A 26,710-nucleotide genomic window follows, 5' to 3' on the forward strand; every position below is an offset into this window, starting at 1 on the left:
AATGTGGGACTTGCAAGGTCTTATTGGTTCTCCCTAGACAATATCTCATATTCAACCCTTTCTCTCTTAACCTCACAAGATATTTTGGGGGTTATGAGCTGGTTTTTTTTTCATAAGGACCTCGCCTTAAACCCAAATCACTCTGGCTCTTATTGATTGGCCAGTAACACCTCAGAGCGAATGTAAATAGCAATGGTTTCTGTTTTGGCCAGAAGCCCTGAGAGTCTTCCCCTCCCAGATTAAATTTTTTTTTTACTAGGTAAAAGAGGCTATTCTCTGCCTCATTTCTTACCTAGCCTTAATCACTTACCTCAGTCAAATTAAGACCTGGGAAAGACCTTAGCTAAAAAGGCCAACACCTCCCATTGCATTCCAGGCCATCTCCAGTCATCCTGATCTATATCTTGTCACTGGACCCAGATGGCTCCAGAGGAGAAAGTGAGGCTGGTGTCTTTGCCCTCCCTCACTTTAATACAATTCACTTGCAAGTTATGGCATCACCTTCCTGATGCATGGTCCTTTTCAAGAATGAAGGATAAACAACAACAATTTAATTAATTTACAGGTCAAGTATAGGTGATGCAGTCTTGAGGAAAAGCCTGAACTACTGGAGGGGGGTGGGGAAATGAAGAGGGGAAGGGATGGTAGTGAGGTAACCAACTCTTCATGAGATCTTATGAAGGTGAAAACTAGATCCCAAGTTCAACTTTTCTATCTAAGTGCTGCTATGCTCACTTATAGTATGCTGTGCTATGCTCAGAATCTCATAACAAGATGTATGACCCGCCAACTTTAGTAGTCAAGCTCTTAATTATTTTCTGGGACAGTGACCTGTGGTATCTGTCCAGAAACTGCTGTATGTCCAAGTGCAATCAGCAGCAACTGAATCTCTTCTGGGCTATTCTCCTGTAAGATTCTGGCGTAGTGATCTACTCTTACCAGGCTCCATAAAGCTAAATTTGATAAGTGATGACTCATTTGTTCTCCTCCCTCTTTCTTTCCCCAGCAATCCTCCCTGGCACTTTGGTGCTGTGACATATAACTGTTTTGGAGCTGCTGTCATCCCTGGGAAGGCTCTGGCTGTGAGCCCTATGACTCTGGGATTGACCACTGTCAGAGCATGTGAGGTGGAATCCCTGACCCAGTGCTTTCCAGAAGGCTTAGCCAGCAGATTTGGAACAGTCCACAGTGGGTTTCCTCCCACTTCCCTTCCCCCATACTGGCCCAAGGCAGGCATCCAGACAGGCATGATAGAAATACCAGTTTTCACTTCCCAATTTTTTGAAGAGGAGGCCACACAGCTCTGGGGGAGACAGGCAGACCAGAGTATATAGCGTTTGAGCCCAGAATGGGCAGTGAGGCAAGTCGAAGAAAGACATTCCAAGACTGGCCTCCTGAGGGCCCTGTCTCTCCCCAGGACCTGGCCAGAGCTGGATTCTTCTATGTAGGGCCTCAGGACAGGGTTCAATGTTTCTGCTGTGGTGGGATGCTGGACAACTGGACAGCTGGAGATAGCCCCATCCTAGAACACCAGAGGCTTTTCCCCAAGTGCCAGTTTGCCCTCAGCAAGCATACTGGCAATAATCCTGACCAGGACACTTCTGACAGTGTGGATGGGCAAATCTTGAGCCAGTTGCAAAGAATATCAGAGGAAGAAGAAGGGGAAGGGAATGAAGCTACCCTGACTAACAGACCCGCCTATCCAGAGATGGGTGTAGAACAGATCCGGCTGGCCTCATTTCACAACTGGCCCTCAGCTTCGATGGTGTGTCCTCAGCAACTCGCCAGAGCGGGCTTCTTCTACACAGGTAAGTTGGACGCTTTACTTCACATAAGCTGATTGTGGGGTCTTAGGCATAGGTATTAGACTGAAGAAGACAACCTGAGTTTTACTTCTAGGTCAACCCTTTTTTATGTACTCAACTTGAGTCTAGACTTATATTTGCTCTAAATCGTTTGCCCCTGCAAGTCTGCAGGATAGGCAAACTATGGATTGGAGACCAGCTGTGGTGACAGACTGGACATGTCATACAAACTGATCCCTGACAGCCCTGACAAATCTCTGACAAGTAGGGCTGGCTTTACTTGGCCATTTGTCAGACTGTAGGGAGCCACATGTCTATAAATGGGCTATAAGGAGAAGTTGGTACCTCTTTTTTCTGTGAACATTTCCTTTCTCCTTAGCTCCATCACCCCTTTCAAACATCTGGTATCTTCATAGATTTGGATACATTTCCATTTTAAAACCTGCTCTAGGATAAGATCAGTTAATGGAAACCTTCATTGTGGGGAGCTCAGCCTGGCTAGAGTTGAACTTGTGGAGGTTGAAAGACATCTTGGAGCCGTCCTAGGATTTAGGCCTATAAACAACCTTCAAGTCACCTAGTCCAACTCTCTATACCGATGAAACAGAGGCCCAGAGAAGGGAAGTGTCCAAAGTCAGACTAGTAGTGGCAGAGATAGGATTCCAACCCAGGTCTTCTAAGTCCAACCTTCTTTTTGCTATTCCATGCTGCCTGACAGCTTGGGGAGTATATTTATGGAGGTGGGGTGTTGGATCTTTGTCTCAGACTACCACAAATTATATCTACTGGTTAGATAGTTCCGGTTAAAGTCTCTGGAGAGACCAGAAGTGGACCCCGTGTTTTGCTGTGGAAAGGAAGGCTTTCTCCTTTCGCAATGTTCACTGTGCCTTTTGCCCCTTACCAAAAAACAATAAACCCAGCAGAGACCAGCCATTTCCCCCTCTCTGATGGTACAAAGCACAGGCCTGTGGTTTCTCTCTCCCCTTTTCTCTGGAAACCTTGTGAGATCTGATCTGTTATTGCTGTCCTGCTTTTACTTATGAGAAATGACGTAGAGACATGGGAAGTACAACGTGTATCTTTGGAGTTATTTCAACACCATGCTATAACACACACTGTCAGAGGTTGCTACCATTTTCCCCAGTCTGCCTTGTTTTAGGATCAGACTGAGAACACAAAGGGACCTTTAATGCCATTAAGTACAACTTCCTTATTTTACAGCTGAGGAAACTGAGTCAATCAGCTAGTTAATTAGCATTTATTAAGCACCTATTGAGTGCCAGGCATTGTGCTAAGCACTGGGAATACAAAGAAAGGCAAAACAGTCCCCGTTCAAAGGAGCTCACAGTCTAATAGGGTAAGCAACAGGCAAACAACCATCTACAAACAAGTTTTATACAGGATACATTGGAGATAATCAACAGAAGGAAAGCATTAGCATTAAGGGGATCAGGAAAGGCTTCTTATGGAAGAAGGATTTTAGCTGGGACTTAAAGGAAGGCAGAAAATCCAGGAGGCAGAGATGAAGAAGGAAAAATACTCCAAGCATAGAGGACATCCAGTGAAAATGCCTTAAGTCGGAGAAATGGAGTGTCTTGTTTAAGGAACAGTAAGGATACCTGGGTCACTGGATCACAGCGTGCATGAGGTGGAGGAGGCATAAGATGTGAGAAGACTGGAAAGGAAGAAGGGGGTCAGCTTGTGAAGGGATTTGAATCCTGGAGGTGACAGGGAGCCACTGAAGTTTGTTGAATTGGGGGGGGCGGGAGAAAGGGAGGGACATAATCAGATCTGTGGTTTAGAAAGATTAATTTGAGGCGGGGAGACCAACCAGCAAGCTATGGCAGTAATCCAGGCTTGACTGAGGTGATAAGGGACTGCACCAGGGTGGGTGGCAGGGTCAGAGGAGAGAAGGGGGTTTATGCGAGAAATTTTCTGAAGGTAAAATCAACAGAGGGAGGTTAAATGACTTGCCCAGAGTTGTATAGATTGTTCTTGAGGAGGGATTTGAACCCAGATCTCCTCAAATATAAGTGCAGTATACCATCTAGTATACATGCTTTTTTTTTTATTGCTTAAATCATAACAGCCCACTCAGAAATGGAGCAGCTAGAGAGGCAGACACAGGAGATCGAGCATTTTTGGGAGACGCATTGGAATCTCCTATTCTGACCCCAAACTGGCCTATGACTGTTCCTTCCATCTGGAATCTGGTCCAGACACAGAAGCAGCCCAAGAGGGTGGCAATGTCTTCTTGTAGAGATGGGAAGTCTAGGAGAAAGGTAGTGGGCGATACCAGGGCACTGTGATGGGGGGACAGGGAAATGGGAAGGAGTCATAAAGCTGCATTTTCCACCCCAACTCCCTTACCTTCAAAGTTAGAACATTTCTTTAGCTGCCCCTCTCCCTTCTTGTCCTATATTTCATCAGCCTCGGGATCCTGAATGTTTTCCTGCTGAAAATAATTTCAGAACTGACCTTTGGAACTTGAGCCTGCAGCTCAATTGGAGGTCACCTCTGAGTCCTCTGTCAATGCAGCCAATGTGGGTCATTTATCATCTCAATGAGACTCCCCCAAATCCTCCTCCACCCCTCACTCCCAACACAATTGGCATAGCTGTATTTCCTCGCTTGGTGTAGACCAGATGGCCACTTCTTAGCAGAAAGGGCCAAGCTATACTGCCATAACTTCTCAATGACTTCGGTTGATCCCAGATCAGGACCCAAATTAGACCTGCAATTTATCTATTCTTATATCTCACACAGTAGATTACTGGGGCCTTTACTAAAGGTGTCTGGCTCCTCAGAGGGCCAGTGTCAGAAATGACAGAGAAGGATACCCTCCCTGTGAGCTAGTCAGGGCTGTCTCTTGGAAGACCATCCCCTGGCCATAGGGTCCATTGTCCTGGGGCCTAGGAGACTGCGGTTTACTCTCTGGGTAAGTGCCAGACTTACTTATTCCTCTGGGTAAGGAACAGTTCTATTATTCTTTTTCTAGGCTCCTCAGGGCATCCAGAAAGTGTGTCCAATCCTGAATGGAGTTATATGCCATATTTTAGGTAAGATTTAGTCTAGAGGGTAGAGGAGCCACTGGAAAAATAATTTTAGAATACGTAATAACAGTGGCTAACATTTATATAGCATTTTAAGGTCTGTGGAGAATTTTATATATACATTACCTCTTGATCCTCACAACAGCCCTGTGAGGTGGGTGCAGGTATTTCTTTATTTCATAGATGAGACTCTAGGAGGTAAGGTGACCTACCCATGGTCACACAAATAGTATATATCAGAAGCAAGACTTGAATCCAGGCCTTTCTGATTCCAAGGCTGGTTTGCTACTCACTATACCATTTTGCCTTATGACAAATTAAAATAAGTCACTGGGATATTGATGAGCTTCTAGTCCAAGCTTTCATCAAGGCAATCAACTGGGGACAGCTAGGTGGTGCAGTGGATAGAGCACCAGCCCTGGAGTCAGGAGCACCTGAGTTCAAATCTGGCCTCAGATACTTACTTGCTGTGTGACCCTGGGCAAGTCACTTAATCCCATTGCCTAGCCCCACCCCCCAAAAAGAAAAAGACAATCCACTGGTATACTTAGTCCAAGCCATCCTGCTTCTTCTCCAGAGCAATAGTCCCAGCTGTCTGTCAGTATCCATGAGATGGAGCTGTCCCTGGAAACCTTTCTGTGCTGTCTTTCAGGCCAGCATGACCATGTGAAGTGTTACTACTGTGATGGGGGCCTGAGGAACTGGGATCGAGGGGATGACCCTTGGAGAGAACATGCCAAGTGGTTCCCTAGGTAACTTGGGGTGCTGTGGGACTGTTATGTGTCTGAATATCCCCAGTTTTCTGATCTAGGTATTTGGCATACCAGTCACACATAGACATGGTGCCCACCTTCAAGGAGCTCACAGCTGAATATGAGAGACAAGGCAGACCCACATGTTCTATTTGGCACATCTCATTCTGATAGTATTTTGTGCTATGCTCCCTAGGCCAGGTCTTGTACTTCTGCAGGAGAAAGAGAACCAGGCCTGACTTGGAGAAGTTTATCTTGGCTTTAGAAGTCTCTCCTGCCCCTCCTCCTCCTCACTCATTCCCGACATACCTAGTAGTATCTTTTATTTTTATTTTTGCTCCTTTTCAGATGTGAATTTCTGCTTCAATCCAGAGGCAGGGACTATATCAGCAGCATCCAGGAGTCCTCTGGCCTGCTGGACTCCTGGGTAAGTTCATCTGATCCTCCTGATAGGGTTTTTTGGGGATAATGCTTCAAAAAATCCTGCTACATTATTTATTTTTAAAAAGATGTTGTGATTTTTAGGGCCATGGAGAAGATCCAGGAGAGGTAAATTCCACTTCTTCTACCCCAGGTTAGTTGGGAAACATTTTTCTTCTTATCATAGACTATTAGGGTCCTTGGAGATAATCTGATCTAACCCCCTCATTTTACATATGAGGAAACCAAGGTTTAGGAGTCAAAGTGACTTGGCCAGAGTCACACAGCAGAGTTAGTATTCAAGCATGGGTCTCCTGATTTCCAGCCCAGTGCCCTTTCTCCTCTGCTATGCTAAATGTCATCTGCTTTCTGCCTATTCTATTCAAATACATGGGGGACGGAAATGTAAAATGTAAAATGCTTTTTAGTGAGGCAGTCAGGGTTAAATGCTTGCCCAGGGTCATACAACTAGTAAATGTCATGTATCTGATGTGTCTGATTTGAACTCAGGTCCTCCTGACTCCAAGGCTGGAGCTCTATCCACTTCGCCACCTAGCTGCCCCAGAATAAACTTTTTAAAAAATGTTAATATACAACTCATTGGAACAATTTCCTACCTTGATGATCTGTGTGCTTCATTTGTATTCAAGAGCCAGTCATCTGAATGGTAGAGTGCTGCTCTTCACCAGCAATAACCCAAACCCAATTGAAAGGTAGCTTTGTCATTTAACTGTCTTCTCTTCTGCACCCCATTTAGAGTTTGGCTCCTAGAAACTACAAGCTAAGGGCCTCGAGCCCAGTAGATGCTCAGTAAATGTCCAGTGATATTGTTGAAATTCAGCCTAGGCTGGGACACAGCCCAACAGGAATTCCAGCACCTAGACTTCAAAAGCAAGCCTTGGTAGGGATTTCCATGTTCCGACTTCTGCCAGATAGGAAGCATGTGAAGTTTGCTTTCCGCTGGCTCGGATATTGTCCAGTTCTATTGTATTCTGAAGATGGGAGATGGAGGGGAAGCTAAGGAAATCTGCCAATAGGCTCGGGGTAGATTTGGTTCCCCTTCAATGTCCCCATTCCTTCAGAACAAGTCCCAGCTCAAACCAGGTGCCTTGATAGATCAAAGTTATTTATTTCCTGATGGGCAATGGAGAAAGTGAAAGCTTTGGTCTGAAGTTCTCTCACTGTCTTATCCCTGCTCTCATGGGATCCTGCCAGCTTTGTAGGGTTATTCTCCTCCTTTACAAATTTGAAAATGGAGGGTTCAGAGAGCCTAACTGATTGACTCTAGTTTATATGGTGAGCTAGCAGCAGAGATAGAACTAAAGCTCTGGAATCCACATTTTTGGCCTGGAATTCCCTCTACTACAATAGCCTACTTACTGCTTTTGTCCAGTGGCTTGTGAAGGGCATGGCTATGGAAGCAAGCTTTGTGAATCCTAATCCTTTCTCTTTAAATTCTGAGAAATCAGACCTTATCAGCCTCATAGTAGAAGTCTGCTTTTGCCGGTCTCATGAACAACCCTTTAGGAAAATTGGGACTTTGTTCTGGAATCTTTCCAGAGAGTCCAGCATCACAGATCACTCAGCAAACATCTGTTAAACACTGGCCAGGAACAGAGTACAAGCTGCTGAGGGAGATACATACATCTTATACATGAACCTGTCCCTACTTTTATGGAATTTATAGTCTAGTAGAAAAGGACACAGACAAGATGGTTGGGAGAGTGCTTTCCATCAACATCATCTTGCCTCTAACACAATGGTTCAGACCCTCTTTAACTCATCTAAAGTAAGACCATCCACATGGTGCCTATTTAAGGAGTTGAAACAAAGACCGTGCATCCAGGGAAAGAACATTGGAGTTAGAGCCAGAAGGCCCATATTGAAATCACTAGTCTTCCTCCCACCTTTGTGCTTGTGTTCTTCACTTTTACTCTGGATACCTGTTTCCTCCTCTAGGAAATAAAGGGGTTGGACTACATGCCCCCTAGAGTCCCTTCCACTTCAGACACTGTTTCTGTGGTGTTTGTGGGAAGAGGGTTTAGGACTAATGCTGCTGCTATAAATTAACCACGTTCTCTCAGGCTTTTGCTGTGTGCTATGACTGTTTCAAGTTATGTGGCTATTGACATAAGGTTTTAATTCAGGGGTTCTCAATCTTTTTGTGTCATAGACCCCTTTGGCCGGTTGGTGAAGCTTATGGACCCATTTTGGAATGTTTTTAAATGAATAATATGTAATATTCCAATATAAACCAATTATATTAAAATAGTGATCTATCTGTATACATATATATTTTTAAAAACACAAGTTTCTGGACTGTCTGAAATCTATATATGAACTCTCTAGGGGCTGAAGTTAAGAACTCTAGATTTAACCCAATAGTATTAAGATGAGGTTCTCTATTATGTAAGGGATCTCTAATTTTCCTCCCTACATAGTAGACTTGACATCCATATAGACAAGGCCTTCCCATTTGAAATGAGTGCTTATTTTCTTGCCTTTTTAAAAACCAAGCCTACCCTTAAACAGAGGCACACACCTCTAAGTAAATAGATTAATTAGAGTGATATTCAGGATGTGGCTGAGATACAAGCAGTGTTGTAAAGAGGTAAGGGACTAGATTAGATGCCCCTCCACCTCGACTCTGCCCTATGACACCTTGGGCAGCAATGACGGCAGCACATCTCCTCTTGGGGTTCAGTGACTCTTCATTCCACTTTGCAGGTAGCCCAGGAAGCCGGGCTTGGCTAGCTTGGCCAGCTTGGCGGCAATCCACAGTGGTAAAAAGTGTGCTGCAGATGGGGTTTGAGCAGAGCATGGTGGAGAGGTTGGTTCTGAGTAAATACAGGCTGGCAACACCAGCCAGCACATCAGTGTCTCAGCTGGTCTCTGATCTTATCCAAGAGGAAGAGAGGAATGCAACAGAGACCAGAGGTACAAAGACTTCTTCATTGCCTGCTTTAAGTGGGGAGGGCTTGTTCAAGTCTCCAGACCTCCCTCATTTCAGAGGCCTTCCGTGAGTCCTCCCACCTTCCTGGGTAGGAGGCCTCTTTGGCCTCTCCTTCCTCTGAACTCAGAATCCCTGATATCTCTGTTATTCCCTTAGGCACTTTATCACCTCCTATCTTTATACTATTCCTCTATAGTTACTTCAGTGTCTTGTCTTCCTGACTATATCATAAGCTCCTTAAAGTCTGAGATTGTCTACTGGAAAAGTAAGTCAAGATAATTGCTTAAGTTCCACCTAATGAAGCCCTTGACTTAACAGTGTGGATTTTGTCCAAAAATGGTTGAAGGACTTCTCATGGGGTCAGCATGGATGTTAGAACTCATCTAACTCATCTTGACTCATTTTGGGATCACTCCTGCCTCTCAGTTCTGTGTGTATGAGGACCTTGAGTAGACTACAGACTACCGTGGTCAATATATGGAATATGTGCTTTCTGGCTTCACTGACTAGAGAAAATTTTTCTTCTCCCCTTCCCCCAGTCCCTACCCTTGTTTTATTTTGGAATTAGATGAATGAGATTCATTTTATGGAGGAAAATTTTCCCATTAGAGCTGGATTCTCTCCTGAAAAACTTTATGCCAGTTATCTATGGCAGCCACAGGGGGAAGTTCTTGTGATATATTTGATTGATTAGAGAACATGTCAAAATTTATAGTCTGTCTTCCCACAGCACCTGTTCTGATGGCATCTGAGCCAAGTACACCCAGAAGAGAAGGCCAACCTGAAGAAATCACAGAGACAGGTGAGGAGCTAGGCAGGATCCAGACAATATGCTTACTTTAGAGGTTATCGTTTACCTTCTGTCACTGTCTTGGATATAAGACTTGGTACCTGGACAGCTATGTGGCACAGTGGAAAGAGTGCCAGGCCAGGAGCCAGGAAGGCTCATCTTCCTAAGTTCAAATCTGGCCTCAGTCACTTACTGGATGTGTGACCCTGGGCAAGTCACTTAACCCTGTTTGTCTCACTTCCTCAACTGTAAAATGAGCTGGAGAAGGAAATGGCAAACCATTCTAGTATCTTTGCCAAGAAAACCCCAAATGGGGTCACAAAGAGTTGGATGCTGACTGAAATGACTAAAAAACAACAACACCTGGGCTAGCCAGTTCAAAGATTAGAGCACAAGACTAATGAAGCAAATTCTATTGTCACCAGTTGCTCTTAAAGAAACCTTGTTTCTGTGTCCAAAAACTGAGGTCTCTGGCCACATACGACACATGGGCATTTAGTCACTAGCAGAACTGGGCAAGAGAGTGTGGATGTTTCAATGCACCTCATCCCCACTGCCACAAAAAGAACTTTGAACACATTTTCTATTGACAATGAGTCAAGAGTCCTCGGGCTACAACCTTGAGATAACTAATAGGAATGCAGTGTGCAGAATGAGGGATGAGAGTTCTCCTCTACCCTGATCGAGACCATCTGGAATACTGTGTTCAGGGAGCCACATATTTAGGAAGGATGTTGACAAACAAGATCATATCAAGTTGGAGGTGACCAGGAGGGGACTTAAAACCATGCTGTGGGAGAAGTGAAGGCCAAAAGAACTGTTTTCCTTGTAGAACAGAAGACTGTGTTGGGAAGTTGGAGGAAAAATAAGTATCTTTGAACATTCGATGGGCTGACATGAAGATGAGTTGGTCACATGGTGAGAGTGAGGGATGATAGGTAGAAAGCCCAAATGCTCCATTTGTGTCCTTATGAAGTCAGGAGAAAGAGAGGAAGGCTCCCCACATTTGGTTAGTCCCTTTGTGTTAGACTTATGGAAGGACGTAGACAAAAGTCACCCAGGGTAAGGCATGCATGAATGGGTTCCAATCAAACCAGATGTCATAGATCCATTTGAATCTTGTGGAAAAGAGATTGGACCTTTTCCTTCATGCCAGAGGGTAGACTTCTGAGACAGATTGAGATTAGATGCAAGAAACTTAACAGTGTCTAAAATTGGAATGGTTCTCCTGAGGAGATAGTGAGTTTCTCAGCATCGAAAATCTTCAAAAGATGTCTAAACGTTTAGTTGATAGGGATTCTGTAAAGGGAATTCCTTTTCAAATATAGTTAGTTCCAGAGACCTCTGTTGTTGTGGTGTGGTTGTTTCAGTCATGTCCAACTCTTTGTTACCCCCTTTGGGGTTTTCTTGGCAAAGATACTGGAGTGGTTTGCCGTTTCCTTCTCCAGCTCATTTTATAATGAGGAAACTGAAGCAAACAGGGTTAAGTGACTTGCCCAGAGTCACACAGCTAGTAAGTGTCAAGTGTTTGGTCTGAGGCCGGATTTGAACTCAGGTCCTCCTGACTTCAGGGCCGGTGCTCTATCCACTGCGCTACCTAGCTGCCCTGATCTGGCTTCCTTTACCTCTCCTCCCTGACCTTGTCTACAGGACCCCTGAGCACTGAGCAGCAGTTGCAGCAGCTGAAGGAGGAACGGACCTGCAAAGTGTGCATGTATCAAGTGGTGTCCATTGTCTTCGTTCCCTGTGGCCACCTGGTCTGTTCAGAGTGTGCGCCAAACCTGCAGCAGTGCCCCATCTGCAGAGCTGTCATTCATGGGAGCATCCGGACTTTCCTGTCCTAGCCGAGCTCTGGTGGACTGAACCATGCTAGGGTGAGTTAAGGGGCTCTCCCCATGCTTACTCTGCCACAAAATGGCTGTAACTTTGGTCAGATTAGTTAACCTAGCATGCCAGCAGGTCAGAGATGGCAGGGGGCTTAATAAGCATCTGGTCCAACTTCCTCATCTAATAGACAAGGAAAAAGGTCCAGAGAGAAGGGTCAAATGGCAAAAAGTGGCCTGAAGTTCTAGGTTAGGCCAAGGTCAAATGGCTAGTTAAAACTTCCATGTCTCTTCCCTATTTGTGAAATGGAGCTTATCTGAAAGCAGTGTTGTGAGGCAGAGAGAAATATTGCCCTGGAAAGGACAAAGAGGGCTTTGCAAAGAAAAAAGTGTCATATGAATTCCAGGTGCTATTACATTTAACTCCTGGGTTTGTCTACTTGAATGCGAGGCCTCAACAGTGTGGCACAGTGGGTAGAGAGCAAGCCTTAAAGTCAAGAAGTCCAGAATTCAAGCTCCACTGCTGACATGAACTAGCTGTGTGACCCTGAGCAAGTCACTTAATCTCTCAATGCTCTAGGCAACTCTCCAAAGGCTATCAATTACAGACAAGGTGCCACCATACACAGGAGAGTTCCTCAGCTGGGAATTCCCTATACCAATGAAGTCACAGGCTTAGATAAACCCTATCCCTAGCTTATCTCACGTGGGTAGGTGAGGATTTGGTAAGGGTGATGGAAAGGTACGTTGGTCTATGGAGATCTCCAAGCCCTGTTACTATTTCCTTCTCCATTGGTAATCCACTGCAGTCCAATCTCTGAGTAACAGTGAAAATCAACTGTTCCTAGGGCTGGTCCTGACTGACTTGGTCCTTCCAGGAAATGCTGAGTTTGGGAAACCAGTACTGATTTTGGAGCCCTGAAGACATTGGGATAATGGTGGGACTGGTGACCCTGCCTTCTGAGCACACCATGATCAAGTCTCTTACCCAGATGAAGGAGCAAGTAAAGCCCCAGTTTCTGACCTCATCATAGGAGCCAAAGCTGCAACTTCAAGCAAGATTAGGTTAGTTGGGAAGTAGTTAGAGGGCATCAAAGGATAGGGGAAATAGCCTATATCTAAAACTATATATCTAAAACAGTTTCATAGGACATTTTTTTGTTGGTTAGGGTATATATGTGTGAATTTCTGCTTTGGTTTTTGCTATGACTATGTTTGGAGTTCTTTAATTTTTTTTTGCAATAAAATTTCTTCTGGTGTAATCAATGCCTTGAGGTCAGCCCTTGAAAGTAGGAGGTATTTGCTGAGGGTCTAATATTTTGTTCACTAATAGCAGCCGACATTTACATAGTACTTACTTTGTACTAGGTACTGTGCTAAGAGAGTTACATATATTATCTCATTTGATCTTTACAATATCCTTGAGAGGCAGATGCTATTATTACCCCCATTTTACAGATGAGGAAACTGAGGCAGAGTTTAAGTGACTTGCTCCAGGTCACATAGCTAGTAAGTCTCTGAGGCCAGATTTTGATTCAGATCTTCCGGATTCCAGGCCCAGCACTCTATCCACTGTGCCACCTAGCTGCCCCTAATCTATTCTCTACCATCTCCTGCTAATGGCATGATCTCCTCCACTAGGGTTGACTAGAATGAAATTCCATCAGTGGGGAGCCTTGAAACCCCTGAACTTGGCTGCCAATCAATGTGCCTCTAGGCAGCAGGAGGGATGGATGTCTGATCAATAGCTGGTGTCAGAAAGGAGTTCCAAGGGCCCTCTGGAGGGCCACTATTTTAGGAATTCAGATGGACCTTCTTTATACAATAGTTAGTAGAAAGAGCTGGAAAGGATTTTACAGACCACTTAATTCAATTGTCTTATTTTACTGAGGAAGGGTAGTGACAGAAGAGGTGGTAACTTTCCCAAGGTCACATAGAGCCAATGGCAAAGCCAATACTCAAACTCAGACATCCTAATCACCAGCTACAAAGCAAGAAAGAAATTTCTTCTTAAAGAATCTCGATTTCAATATTCTTTTTAAAACGTGAATACACATTTCAAGAATCTGATTTTTTCTTTTTGGTATGTTAAATCTTCTCCAAGCACAGGCATTGTTTTCTGGGAGGGGTCATACTTTAGGCTATTAGCTAGCCACTCAACCCTAATTCAGATTAGTATATAGGCTGCAGCAGCTGTACTGGGGTGCAATTTCAGGACCTTCTGAATCCCTGAAATCTTTCTTCTGTTTCCTAGTACCTAAAATCCCTTTGGTCAGAGAAAGCTTAACTATGTGCAGGTCCAAGGAAGAAGGAACAAAGATTTAGCTTCGCTGTACTATAAATGATCGAGATTAGAATTCTTCCTTGGAAGCAGGAGGGGAGCGCGGAGGCCAGCACTGAGTTACAGGGAGGTGCGTGGGGCTGGAGGAAGGAAAAAAGGGTGAAGAGAGTGGTAGCACAGAAAATCCGGACTGAGAAGACTTGGGGGATCCGCTTCATTTTTTTGCTTGGAGCCCTTCCAGCTGCTGGTGCTGCCCTACTCCACATGCAGGGGGCAGCATTATTCCATACTTTTGGAGCCTTTGGGAGAGCCAGGCATATAGACAGATACTGAGCATGAGTCTTTCAGGTTTGGTATCAGGCATTTTCTCATTTTGGTGAAATGTGGTCATGCATACCAATACCCTGCTAATTTACTCCTTATCAAAGATGACCCGATGAAATGATGAAGATCAGCTTTATCTTTGTCCAGCTCCTGCTTCCTAGAATTGGGACTTTACAATGGTCAATGGAGTGACCTGCACATTTAGAATATATTAAAGACATCAGACTGGTTGGTTCTTTTGTCTAAATGTATAGTCAGTTCATAGACTCAGAACCACCAAATCTCAGAGTTGGAAAGGACCTCAGTGATTTAATCATAGGGTCATGGATTTAAAAGTAGACCTCTAGTTCAACACATTTTACAGATGGGAAAAATGAAGCCCAGAGAGGCCTTGCTCCAAAGCTGCACAGTAAGCTAGTGACAGAGTCCAACCTGGGGAGAAAGGTCTCTTGAATCCCAGCCCACAGCTTTACTGCTTGATGATTTTGCTAACTAATATGTTCCTGATGTTGACCAGTGGACCACGAGAGAATGTTTGTGTCCAGTAAAAGCCATTCCACAAGAGAGGTATCCCCAGAGGTTCAACTTGCTTTCAAATAAATAAAACTGCAATGAGTTGAGAAATGGCATATGATTATTAAATTTAATTGTTCACTCAATGACCATGGCTCATGAAGGATATTCCATTAACATGTGTGTATGTACATACATATTTTATATATATATATATACATATTCCTCCCCTGTCTCTGCCATCTCTTTCTCTACCCCACTTCCTATAGACAAACTCTTCCACTTTTAGCTCAGAGCTCAAGGGCTCTGAGGTCATGGAATGAACTGAACAAAGTCATCACAGAGGCCTGGGGGACCTGTTGTACCTCAAAGGCAAACTGAGTCTGGGAGTAGCAGGAGGGATCACATACAACATACGAAGTTCACCAACTCTGCTCCACTGACAAATAGCATCCAGTGTGACATGAGCCATGGGGTAGGAGTAGCTGTGAGTACATACATGTGTGATTTTTGTTTTTTCTTTTTTTCTTAAAGAAAATTACAAAAACAGTAGGCATCTGCAGCTGGGTCATGACCATGCCTATCTCTGAGGGCCAGGAGGCCCCAGATGGGCAGGAGTTGGAGGTGGGGGGAAGGAGGTGAGGCCTTCTAGGCTGTAGTTTTAAAAACCAGGCCTGAGGCAAGGCAGGTTAAAGGCCCAGGGTCCTAGGACACTTGGGATAGGGATGAGGATCACTGGGATGCTCAGACTCAAAACGGGAATGGCCCAGCCATATGCAGTACATTCATTGTGTTAAGGAGTAAGATGAGATGAATTCTTCAGACCAGGGTCTCCATGTGATAGGGAGGGACCCTTCTTTACTGAGCACGGTGTGGCATCCTCTTCTTCACTTATGAAGGCCTGTGGGAACAGTGAGAAGAACTGGGATTAGGAAGGCCCAGGTCACAAATAGAAAACTTTTCCAAAGGAAAGTTTTTTATCCAGATGAAAGAAGAGTCAGGGGTAACTGGATTCTCATTTTCAAATTTTCAAAGGGTTTTCCAAAGAATTCTATTGTACCATGGTGGTCAAGAAGAGGAAATGGGCTTAAAAAGTCCGTTGACTCCCTGACTATAAAGGAAATCAATCTGCCCTTCCCCCAAGTAAAAGCTAACTTGGTACCATATGCCAAGTACTGAGCTAAGCCCCTTACAATTATTATCTCATTCGATCCTTACAGCAGTTGCTCTTATTATCCCAATTTTACAGATAAGGAAACTGAGGCAGAAAGCAGTTAAGTGACTTGCCCAGAGTCACACAGCTAGTAAGTATCTGAGGCTGGATTTGAACTCAGGTCCTCCTGAGTCCAGGCCCAGCACTCTGTGCATTCTGGCATCACCTAATATCTCTCATTCAACTGGGCTACAGGCAATTAATTGTTCGATCGCTTCAGTTATATCTGACTCTTTGTGACCCCATTTGAGGTTTTCTTGGCAAAGACACTGAAGTGGTTTGCCATTTTATTCTCCAGCTCATTTTACAGATAAGGAACTGAGGCAAACAAGGTTAAATGACTTGTGTAGGGTGACACAGCTAGTTAAGTGTATATGAACTAGTAACTGTCTGAGGCCAGGTTTGAACTCACGAAGAAGAGTCTTCATGATTTCAAGCCCAGGGCTCTTTCCACTGTGCCACCTAGCCATCCCATGGATCACTGCTTAATTTCATAGACTTGTAAGATCTGCAACAGGAAAAGATCTTAGATATCATCTAGTAAAGTTCAACCCCCCCTCATTTATATATATAAAGAAATAAGGTCTAGAGAAATTAAATGACTTTCCCAAGATCACACGTGGAATAAACAGCAAAACTGGGTTTCAAACCCAAGGCCTCTGACGCCAAAGTTAATGCTCTTTCTATTACTTGAGAGCCCAGGAGTGTGCTATCTGATGAGACATTCCTTCTGAAACATCACTAACTTCCAGTGTTCCTTGATAATGAAAGAATGGGTAACTATCCATTATAAAAATAGCAGATAATCTAAAAATAACTAAAATCTGGTTTTAGAGTGCTTTTGGACCACATACATTAACTGATGGTGAAGAGAGATGGCACAAGAAGGTTTTTAATGACACAAGAAGCCAAGTTGAGATATAAATTTTGTTGCAGAAATTCTACAAAGATAATTTGACAAATGCCCAATTTTAATGAAGAGGTCTGGGAACGGTCAATTGCATAAGATCCACAAAAAAAAAAGACTTCTTTGAGTTCCCTAACCCTATCAAAAATATCTACTTTAGACTCCTGAAGACCTCAGAGAGAAAAAAAACAACAACTTTATGGAGAAAGATACCAAACTCAGCTTTAGGCCATATCAATTAGAACATACTCCTTAATTCAAAGGATTGTCCACGCAAAGCTCTCACAGGAAGTGTAGAGGTCAGGGGATTGAAAAGTAACAAAGGCAGTAACATAGTAGGAGGAGACTGGGCATGAATGCTTGCCTGGAGGAATCAGGCCTTATAGGCACAGCAAAAATTTTGTCTGCTAAAAGGGACACAACACTGGGGAGAAATAGTGTGTATTTAGGACAATGAGAATTGAAGCATTTAATTCACTGCATAGAGGCATTACCATAAAAGAATGTCAACTCTGTCCCAGGACCTCCATCTGTCAAATCCCAGATAAATAAGCCCCTAGTGGAGAGGTCCTACTGTGAGGGAACATACATGGAATATCAGGGCTTTGAGGGTCTCTCCCTCTAGGGCCTATACTTACAGGTACGTCTGCTTGAACAATAGGTTGGAGGGCTTTTCATTGACATGGTAGAGAGGAAATGGATCAAATCCACCAATGAAATCAACTGAAAGAAATTAAGACCCAAATAAAACAAAACCAAAGCATGGCAGATGGTGTTTAAAAAAAAAAAAGGAAACTAAACCAAACCAACAGAAGCAGCAGCATGTAATGACAGATGGACATGAGAGATCCTCTACAATAGACAGGAATGGACATTCCTGGCTCCCCCTTCCTCCCCCCCCTGCCACTGGCGGCCTCAGGGAAATCAAAGCACCATACCCACTCCAGGACTCCAGCAAGCCTACTTTCTCTAGAATGGAAGTGGTTTAGCAGGTGACTTCCTACTCGAATGTTTTTAAACAGATTAAAACAAAGAAAGATCACAGAAGCACAGATTTAGAGCCAGAAGGGATCTTAGCCCTTTCTAACCCAAAAGTTTTTACAAATAAGGAAACTGAGGCCCAGAGAGGTCACAGAGATAGAGCCCAGGTCTTCTCAACCCAAGGTTCTAGTGCTTAGCTCTTGATTCCATCCTTTAATCACTTTGGTAGGCAATCAGCCCCATGTAAAAAGAGGAACAGTGATGTTCCCCAGTGATGCTGCTTGCAGAGGGAAGATGGGGAGAACCATACCACCTGGCTGTGCCATCAGTTTTTCCTCAAAGGTACACAGACATATCAGATGTGTTTGCAAGCTTAGCCAAGATTAATTTGTGTCTGAAATGCTAATAGGCCGGTAATATTTGTGGAGAAAATTTAATATCTTTGAACCCTGAGGCTATTTTGTATTTTTAAAAGTGTCTCTTAAAATAAATATATCCAAAAATGCAGACTTCCTTGTTTCCTCTGATGGAACAATGCACTTAATTGACAAGCATTCCATTTAGCCCAATAAGCATCATTATAGGGAAAAAAACGATAAGTTGTTCTATCAACTGCAGTATGTGTGTGGGAAACCTAAAGCTTTGGGGCATCTTCAGAATAGTGCCTTGAAGTTGGCAACAGATTTGGCTAAGGATGGGGATTGGAGTGAATTTCTCCAGACCTGCTCCCTGGCCTCTCTTGATGAGGAGGAATGGAAGGTGCGGAACAAGAAAGGAGATATTCTTCCCAGCATCCTTTGCAGGTTGTTCTGAGCTCTGGGAAGTTCACAGGACTTGGGGCATTATTTAAGCAGTGGCCCAGGATGGATTCCCCTAGGGTATGGGGGGGGGGGTTAGGGAAAACATTAAAGTTACCTTATCTCAATTAGGCTTCATCTGTGGTTCCACCCTAGCACGACCTGGTTCTACCTTTCTGCCTTGCTTCATTTGCAGGTAGGGATGCAGCCCACAATTCCAATGGTAGACACTACTAACATGCACACTCTCAACAATGGTAATTTGTGGCTGTAAATGGATGTGAAGCTCTCAATTCAACCTTGGGAGATTTTCTTTAATGGACAATTTCACATGACTATTACATTGTTAGGTGTTCCCTTGATGAAAACCTCATGCCTGCTTCCTGGCACAAGTGGATTCCCTTGATCCACTATCTCGTGAAAACCCCATCCCTGCTTACTTGCTGATGAATCTGCCTGAACACTTAGAACTACTACATGCTCAACATCAAAGGAGCATTTAAAAGAAACCACAAATAGAGGAGAAAATTAAAATGCTGCTCAAATTTTTCAGGTCAGTGAAAGGACTAGCCCCTTCTGCAAGCCTAGAATACTGATGGCTTGTCAGTGTTAATTATTCAACCTGGCATCCCCCAGCTGAGGCTGAGACAGGGGTGAAACACCCCAGCAGTCTCAGCTTCCCCAGCATCTGCGTGATTTCTAGAGACTTCATTCACTGGCAACAGGATCTCTCATACTAAGTAAATGTGAAGAGTTACATTACAGATAGAGAGGCAAAGGCCCTTGTATAAAACTTCTAAGGTGGCATTTTTCTGTGCATTGGAACTTTAAATATGAAACTCATGACACATGATTTCCTTTGAGCCTCACCATAACCCTGTGAAGTAGGTATTACCATATCACTGTCCTCATTTTATACATGATGGTCTCATAGAAGTTGAGGTACTTGCCCAGATTCCCACAGCTAATATGTACCAGAGGCAAGACTTGAAATCAGGTTTCTTGTTACTCCAGGTCCAAAGCTCTTTCCACTGACTTAGTACTTTCAGAGAAGAACTCCAAAGTATGAAACAAGTTCAGGTGCCAAGAGTGTATAGGGAAAATGTCAGTGCTGATTTGGCTTTGCTTTCTGGAGAGAACCTTCCACCACACTGCTAGTGCTCCCCATGCCACCTAGAGGGCTCATAACATCACACACTCTGCATCCTCATAAAGGATTTTGATTAGGGGAAGGGAACAACTCTATTTTGCAATTAGCATCGAAACAGATGAAAAATACGGTGGACAATTGTCCAAGATGAGCATCTGCACCCATCTGTTTACCAGGAGTGGGTAACCTGGGGCCTCAAAGCCACATGTGGCCCTCTAGGTCCTCAAGTGTGGCCCTTTGATTGAATCTAAACTTCACAGAATAAATCCCCTTAATAAAAGGATTTGTTCTGTAAAACTTGGACTCAGTCAAAAGGCCACACCCAAGGATCTAGAAGGCCACATGTGGCCTCAAGGCCTCAGGTTCCCCACCCCTGGTAGACTGGTGATTTTTCTCTCCTTGGGTCTTGCTAGCTGACTGCTTTATATGGTAATTCTGCTTTTAAAAAAATACAAAGAATGAGGATTTTCAGCTCCTACTGAAAACAGTGGTGGAATTTGAGCAGCTTCTAAACTTCCCGAGTCTCTTGACATTTTCCACTGGAAACTCAGGGAAATGAGTCTTTGGAAACAGCTTGATATGGCCACAGAGCATCCATCCATCTGTTGTTTCCTTCCTGTCCCTTCACACCTGCTGAGTTTCCATCAGCCACCCCCTGGCCCTCACCCTTTATTTGATGCCTAAGGAAATGCTGAGCAGGCAGCCTTTATTTTTTCACCTACATATCTAGTCATGTATGCTTGACGTAGGGGAGAGCTGACAAAGGTAATGGAAGCCCTCATACCATACATGCTAAGGCATGTAAACAAGACATATTTATGTTTTATGAATTCTTGTTGCCTGTCATTTGGCTACCCTATTATTTTTGGTGAGCACTGTGGCCCTGATAGGACTCTACTGGAAAACTGAAAAATCTATGATTCTGAGTAAGAATAACAATTTCCCTACCGCTAGTGCCTGAATGCCATCTGCTTCTCACCTGGAGAACGAGGTGAGCTCCCTTCTCAGTGAACACCCACAACCTTTGAAGCTTCCTCCTCATTTTAAATGCAAGTGGCCAAGGGTTCTCTCTGATTCTCAATTCAAATGGTTATTTGTCTCTTTTATACTTTTTAGTTAGCAGAAGCGACCAAATACCAGCTTTTGCATAACAGGAAAAGTTAGGTTCAGGGGAGAGGAAAAGAATTCTCAGTGCTTAGACTTCCATTGTCAGATCTAAGCTATGCTAATAGGTGCTGGCAACACTGCAAAATAAAGATAGAAAAATACTATTTTTCTCTCCCGTCTTTCCCCTTTCTATATCCACCCCTCTTTTCTCTGTCTCTCCTCTCCTTTCCTTCCCCTCATAATTAGGATTTCCTTTCTTCCTCTTCTCTTCCCCCTCTTACCTCCTTTCCTCCCCTTCTCCTCCCCCTTACATTTTTCTTCCTCTAATCCTTCTCCCTTTCTCTCTTCTTCTCCTATACTCTCCTTCCCATCTCATCTCCTCCCTCTTCTCTCACCTCCCCACTTCTTCCTCTCTACTATTTAATCTCCTTCTTCCCCTCTCCTTCCTTTCCTTCCTTGACCTCTCTCTTTCCCTGCCCTAAACTCTTCTTTCCCTCTTTCCCTTCCTCTCATATGCCCCTGTCCCTTCTTTCCTCTCCTCATTTCCTATCCTCTTCCCCTTTCCTCCCCTTTTCTCCTCTTCTTTTCCTCTCCTACCTTCTACCCTTTCTTTCTTCTCAATTCCTTCCTTCATCTTTCTTCAATCTGCCCTCCCCTCCTTCATACCTCCAATTCCTGTATTCTTCTTTCTCTTTCCTGATTCTTCTGTTCTCCCTTCTCTCCTTCCCCATTTCTTCTTCTTCTTCTCTTTCCTTACCATTTCTGCTATTCTTCCTCTCTTCCCTGTTTTTTTTTTCATTCTTCTCATATCTTCTGTCCCTTCCTCTCACTTAAGCTTTCTATGGGACTATGGGATGTGGTGCCTTCAGAAATGTATTGTTATCAAAACCACTGCTTAAGAATCTTTAGATGAATACTTACAGCTATCTTCTTCCTCTGTGAAGACACTGACCACGTAACAGGCATATACAAAGCCCACCAACTACAAGAAAAGAAGGGGGAAAGTGAGAAGCAATTTGGTTTTATTTCAGGAACATGTACTTACATGATCAGATAATGTGAAACTCTACCACCTCTTGGTGAGGTTTCAGTGGTTCAATGCCATATGCCAGCTCTGTGCCAGAGGAAGAATATGGCAAAGTGAGCTTAGTGAAAGGACCAGAGCCAAAGTAAAACAGGAGAGCACACACACACACACACACACACACACACACAGAGAAAAAAGTTATACAGAGAAAGGCTGACCAGGAAGTGCAATGACAAATTAAAACTGGAAATTTATAACCTGGCTGTTGGAAAGGAAAACCTGGGGATTTAATAATAGAGTGGTTACTATCTCTTTCCTCTCTAAGCAATATCTCTTCTTTGGCCACTGAGGGCCACCCTGGAAGCTGAAGATCTTCCATTTCTAGTCATCATCTTCAGATTGTAGGTAGAACTCTGATGCATCCCATACTTACTCAAAGCAAAGTAAGAGTTCAGAAGTATTCCAGTGAATTCTGACACCATTTGACCCAAATTGGTTAATTCAGACCAATAGATGGAAGTGTTGGCTTTAAGTACTAAATCACACAGCACAGGCAGCAAGAATACTCAAATTCATCAACTCGCTCATGTCTGGACTGATGTAGACTGGCTGCCAATATTGCCTAAAGTCACTAGATACTTTTACAATTGGGTTAAGCTTTGGGCAAATGGTTCTGACCAAAGAGCTTCTGAGTTCTATTTAGGAAAAGTCCTGATTTCTCTCTGGGCTGGGGAATAAAGCTTGGCTGAAAGGAAGCCACTTCTCCAAACAGAACCAGACCTGAACAACTCAAAGTTAAGGCACCATCAGAAGGAAGTAGTGACTGAGCACCCTTGCCTTTCTAAAGAATTCCATTGGCTCTCAAGTTCTAATCAGAATTTTTATCGTCAAACAGATCACATCAAGCCAGGCTTCCCTTTTCCCCACTCAGGTGACTCAGTCCTTCTTCCACGTTTCAGTGGAAGCTATAAGTAACAGCTCATTTTCCTTGATTTGAGGCAACACTAACAATATTATTAAAGTTATCATGTAACAGGACTGCTCATTTCCCACAGTAAACTCAATCCTCTTTAGCAAGAATTAGAATACAACCAACAATGATTCATTTCCAGAGAGGACAGGATGATACATGGAGAGGCCCAGGAAACAGGGTCATTCATTTATAATATGACAGAAAAATACATCATAGCTACAACAAAAGCAAGCTAATGAGATTTCTACTGAGGGACTCTAAGCCATGCATGTGTTTGGCAACTCTCCCTAGGGAAGAAAAGTCTTATACAAATGCATTTTGAGAAAAGTTGAATTAAAACCTTGCATTTCTTCTGAACTTCTCAAGTAACATGAAAGATGGCAATGGCCAGGGTTACTGATACTGCTCTGTTGGTCTCTAAGCAGCTCCTAGCATAGGGAACAATAAAGATTCCTTTTTATAATCCCACCTCAACAAGCTGGAGTCCATGTGGATATGCCATATTCAAATCATTTTCCTGGCAGGTGGCAACATCAAAAGCTAAAATCCTACTCAAAGCTATATTTGTCTGGTAATCCTATAAAATGCTTTAATTATGCCAAGGCAGGAGGACCCAAAGCATTTCTATTTAAGACAAATTACAAAAGTCACACCAATAAATTTTCCATTTCTTGTGGTAGTGCTTTGCTAGTAGGAAACTCCCAATAAGACTAGGACTTTGACTTGAGTTCTAAGGATGACCAAAGGATGTAATTGACTGGGAGCTGGCCATGGCACTAAAGGAAGACATTTAATTTTTACCACTACACAAGCAGCTAAATAACGATTTATTTTCCCAGTGACAAGTGACACTTTTGAGAAGAATTCAACTTTTCCTCCACTCCAGCTACCAGGTTTTTTCACTGTTCTTCTGAACAAAATGTGTTTTCTAGCAACTATGCCTTCTCTCACACCATCCCTCCTACGTTCTGCTGAGACAAATCTTAACCACTCTCCACAGCCCATATTCCCTGGGAAATCTTCCAAATTGTTCTAACCTATAGTTCTCTTTTCTTCTCTGAACTTTTAGTTCATATAGTTTCTTTGCCTACCAATTGGCATTTAATTAATCATGTAAGGTCACATATTCTCTCAGTGGAATGAGCCCTAGACTTGAAGCCAGAAGACCTGGGTTTGAATTCTGTTCTGCCTCTTATCATGTGTGACTATGTGCGAGTCGTTCTCCTTCACAGGCCTCAGTTTCCTCATCTGTAAAATGAAGAAGTTAGGCCAAATAATCTCCAGCTCCATTTTTATGTGATTCTATAGATTATGAGCTCCCCGAGGGATGAAACTGAGTCTTATACTTTTTAGCATCCTGCACAAACCCCTGAAAATAACTGCTCAGAAAATATTTGGCTTATTAATTGTGATTTCCATTTATCAAACTGTCATTAAGGAAATTCTTCTTCCTATTGTGCTGTAAGAAACAACAAAGGGAATGGCTTCAGAAAAACCTGGGAAATGGGGGCAGCTAGGTGGCCAAGTGGATAGAGCACCAGCCCTGGAGTGAGGAGGATCTGAGTTCAAATCTGGTCTCAGACTCTTGACGCTTACTAGATGTGTGACCCTGGGCAATTCACTTAACCCTATTGCCTAGCAAAAAAAAAGAAAGAAAGAAAAGAAAAACCTGGGAAGACTTCTATTAACTGATGCAAAGTGAACTGAGAAGAACCAGAATATTGTACAAAGTAACAGCAATATTGTAACCATAATCAACTGTAAATGGCTCTAATCAATACAGTGATCCACAACAAATCCAAAGGACTCATGATAGAAATTGCTAACCACCTCTAGAGAGAAAATGGATAAACTCTTGAGTATAGATTGAATATTTCTTCACTCTATGTTTCTTGCTTTTTTCACAACATGACTAATATGGAACTATGATAAATGGGTGTTGTGTTGCTTGCTTTCTCAGTGGGTGAGGGTGATGCTGCAAGTAGGGTGAGAATTTGAAACTAAAAATTTTAAAACAGATTTGTTTAAAAAAAAAATAAATTATTCTTCCCAGGGGTGACATGGTATAGTAGAAAAGCACTGCGCCAGAAAACCTGGTTCATGCCCTAAACTTACCACTCACTAGCTATATGACTGCTCAAGTATCTTCATCACCCTGAACTAGCTTCCTCATTAATCTTGCCATGTCATAGCTATCTACCTTGCTTTCATCAGAAGTTTGAGACTAATGAGAGACAATATATGAGAAAATGCTATGTAACTATAAAGTGCTGTACCATATATATGCATGTTTGGGTTTAGACTTATGATTTCTTTTGTATGGTGAAATCCTGGTAAAGAAACTTCTATCAATTATACTGGCAACTGTTCTACAACCTATGATAGTCTTAGATATATTTGCCTAGTATAGTGAGAGATAAGTGACTGGCCAGGGTCAACCAGCCAGTATGTATTAGAGGCAGGACTTGCTAACTCACAGTGCAGTCTTTTATCCACTATGTCATGTTACCTCTAGGCAATTATACTGTAGTATTAAATACCAGGAAAGAAGATGTTCTTATTCCTAAGTATATGGAAATCTCAACCCAGAGTTAGTCCCAATAAAGCATAGTACTTTAGCAAAGTCTCTTTCAACTCTGAAGATCTCAAAATAACACATTAACTCATTTGTAGTCATCTCTGGTGAGAGGGAAACTGGCTACTGCACTGTGTGGAGTCTCCATGTTAATTCAAAAGCCATGGGAGCAGATAAAGCCTTAACTCTTAAGATGCCATCTTGTTGTGCCCAAGCAATTAAATTGGTAGACCAACAGGCAGAAACTAGAGTTGTTGGGAGTTGGACCTGTGGCTTTTATGAGGTTTCATTCATATAGATACCTCTGCTCTTGTCTTCTATAAGTCTCATTGCTTATATTATGACTCAGATCTACAAATATCTTTGTTGTTTTTTTTCATGTGGTTAGAGAATTAGCCTTTCAAAATCAGAGACTTTCAGAGCTGAAAGGGACCTTACAGCCTGTCCACTCCAATCTCCCCCAAAGGAGGGATCTGTATAGCTACCCTGACAGTAACTGTCCCCAGAAATACAACCTGAGAGGCTTTAAAGATGTGCCCTAGAATTTCTTGACCAAGATGAAGCAACAAGCTATGCTGGTAGAATTATATACTAGGAAAAAAACCCTTAAACAATATATCCAGAGTCAATGTCTCATTTGCATATATTTTCATTTATTCTTTCTTTATTTCCAAAGAATTTTTCTCAAAATTATTTTACTGGTTTTTATTTTTATTCTGAATTTGACAAACACCAATTTTGCTTTAGTAGAACAGAAAGAGAGGATTGTACATTAAATTGTAGGTCTCTACATATAGCTTGCTTTTCTTTTAAAGTATATAATAAATATAGAGAACTGAGTCAAATGTATAAGATATTGATAAATGGTCAAAGGATATGAAGAGACAGTTTTTAGAAGAAGAATTCAAAATTATATATAGTCATATAAAAATACTCTAAATCATTATTGATTAGAGAAATGCAAATTAAAACAACCCTGAGATACCATCTCACACCCATCAGATTGACTAAAATGAAAGAAGGGAAAAATTACAAATGCTGGAGTGGATATGGAAAAATTGGGACTTAATACACTGCTGGTGGAATTGTGAACTGACCCAGTCATTTTGGAGAGCACTTTGAAATATTGCCCAAAGAGTTATAAAACCTGGATATACCCTTTGGTCCAGTAATACCATTATTAGGTCTGTTTCCCAAGGTGATCAGGGAAAAAGAAAAAGAACCAATATGTTCTAAAATATTTATAGCAGCTCTCTTTGTAGTGGC

At 42.8% G+C, this 26,710-nt stretch overlaps 2 protein-coding genes across 5 annotated transcripts in view; one reads left to right on the forward strand and one right to left on the reverse strand.

Moving 5' to 3' along the window:
* The first annotated feature begins 1,017 nt into the window (after positions 1–1,017).
* Positions 1,018–12,862, forward strand: BIRC7 (baculoviral IAP repeat containing 7). The gene is given in 9 exon segments (XM_020981562.2): positions 1,018–1,329; positions 1,332–1,808; positions 5,511–5,610; positions 5,959–6,037; positions 6,136–6,184; positions 8,758–8,967; positions 9,714–9,785; positions 11,424–11,647; positions 12,475–12,862. Coding segments are annotated over 8 exon segments (1,419 nt in total). The 5' UTR covers positions 1,018–1,091; the 3' UTR covers positions 11,618–11,647; positions 12,475–12,862.
* Positions 12,863–14,825: 1,963 nt separating this feature from the next.
* Positions 14,826–26,710, reverse strand: part of NKAIN4 (sodium/potassium transporting ATPase interacting 4) — a 117,583-nt gene continuing 105,698 nt past the window's right edge. For 2 of the 4 annotated variants that reach the window (XM_020981563.2, XM_020981565.2), the window contains 3 exons: positions 21,791–21,851; positions 17,473–17,557; positions 14,826–15,615 (listed from right to left, as the gene is read on the reverse strand). In XM_020981563.2, coding sequence (XP_020837222.1) covers positions 15,606–15,615; positions 17,473–17,557; positions 21,791–21,851 — 156 coding nt within the window. In that variant the 3' untranslated portion in view covers positions 14,826–15,605. Of the gene's footprint in view, positions 15,616–17,468; positions 17,558–21,790; positions 21,852–26,710 lie in introns of those variants that run through there. The other 2 variants (XM_020981566.2, XM_020981564.2) reach the window with 2 other exon arrangements.

This window comes from Phascolarctos cinereus, unplaced genomic scaffold (assembly GCF_003287225.1).
Source record: "Phascolarctos cinereus isolate Bilbo 61053 unplaced genomic scaffold, phaCin_HiC Scaffold_2;HRSCAF=192, whole genome shotgun sequence".
Lineage (NCBI taxonomy): Eukaryota > Metazoa > Chordata > Mammalia > Diprotodontia > Phascolarctidae > Phascolarctos > Phascolarctos cinereus.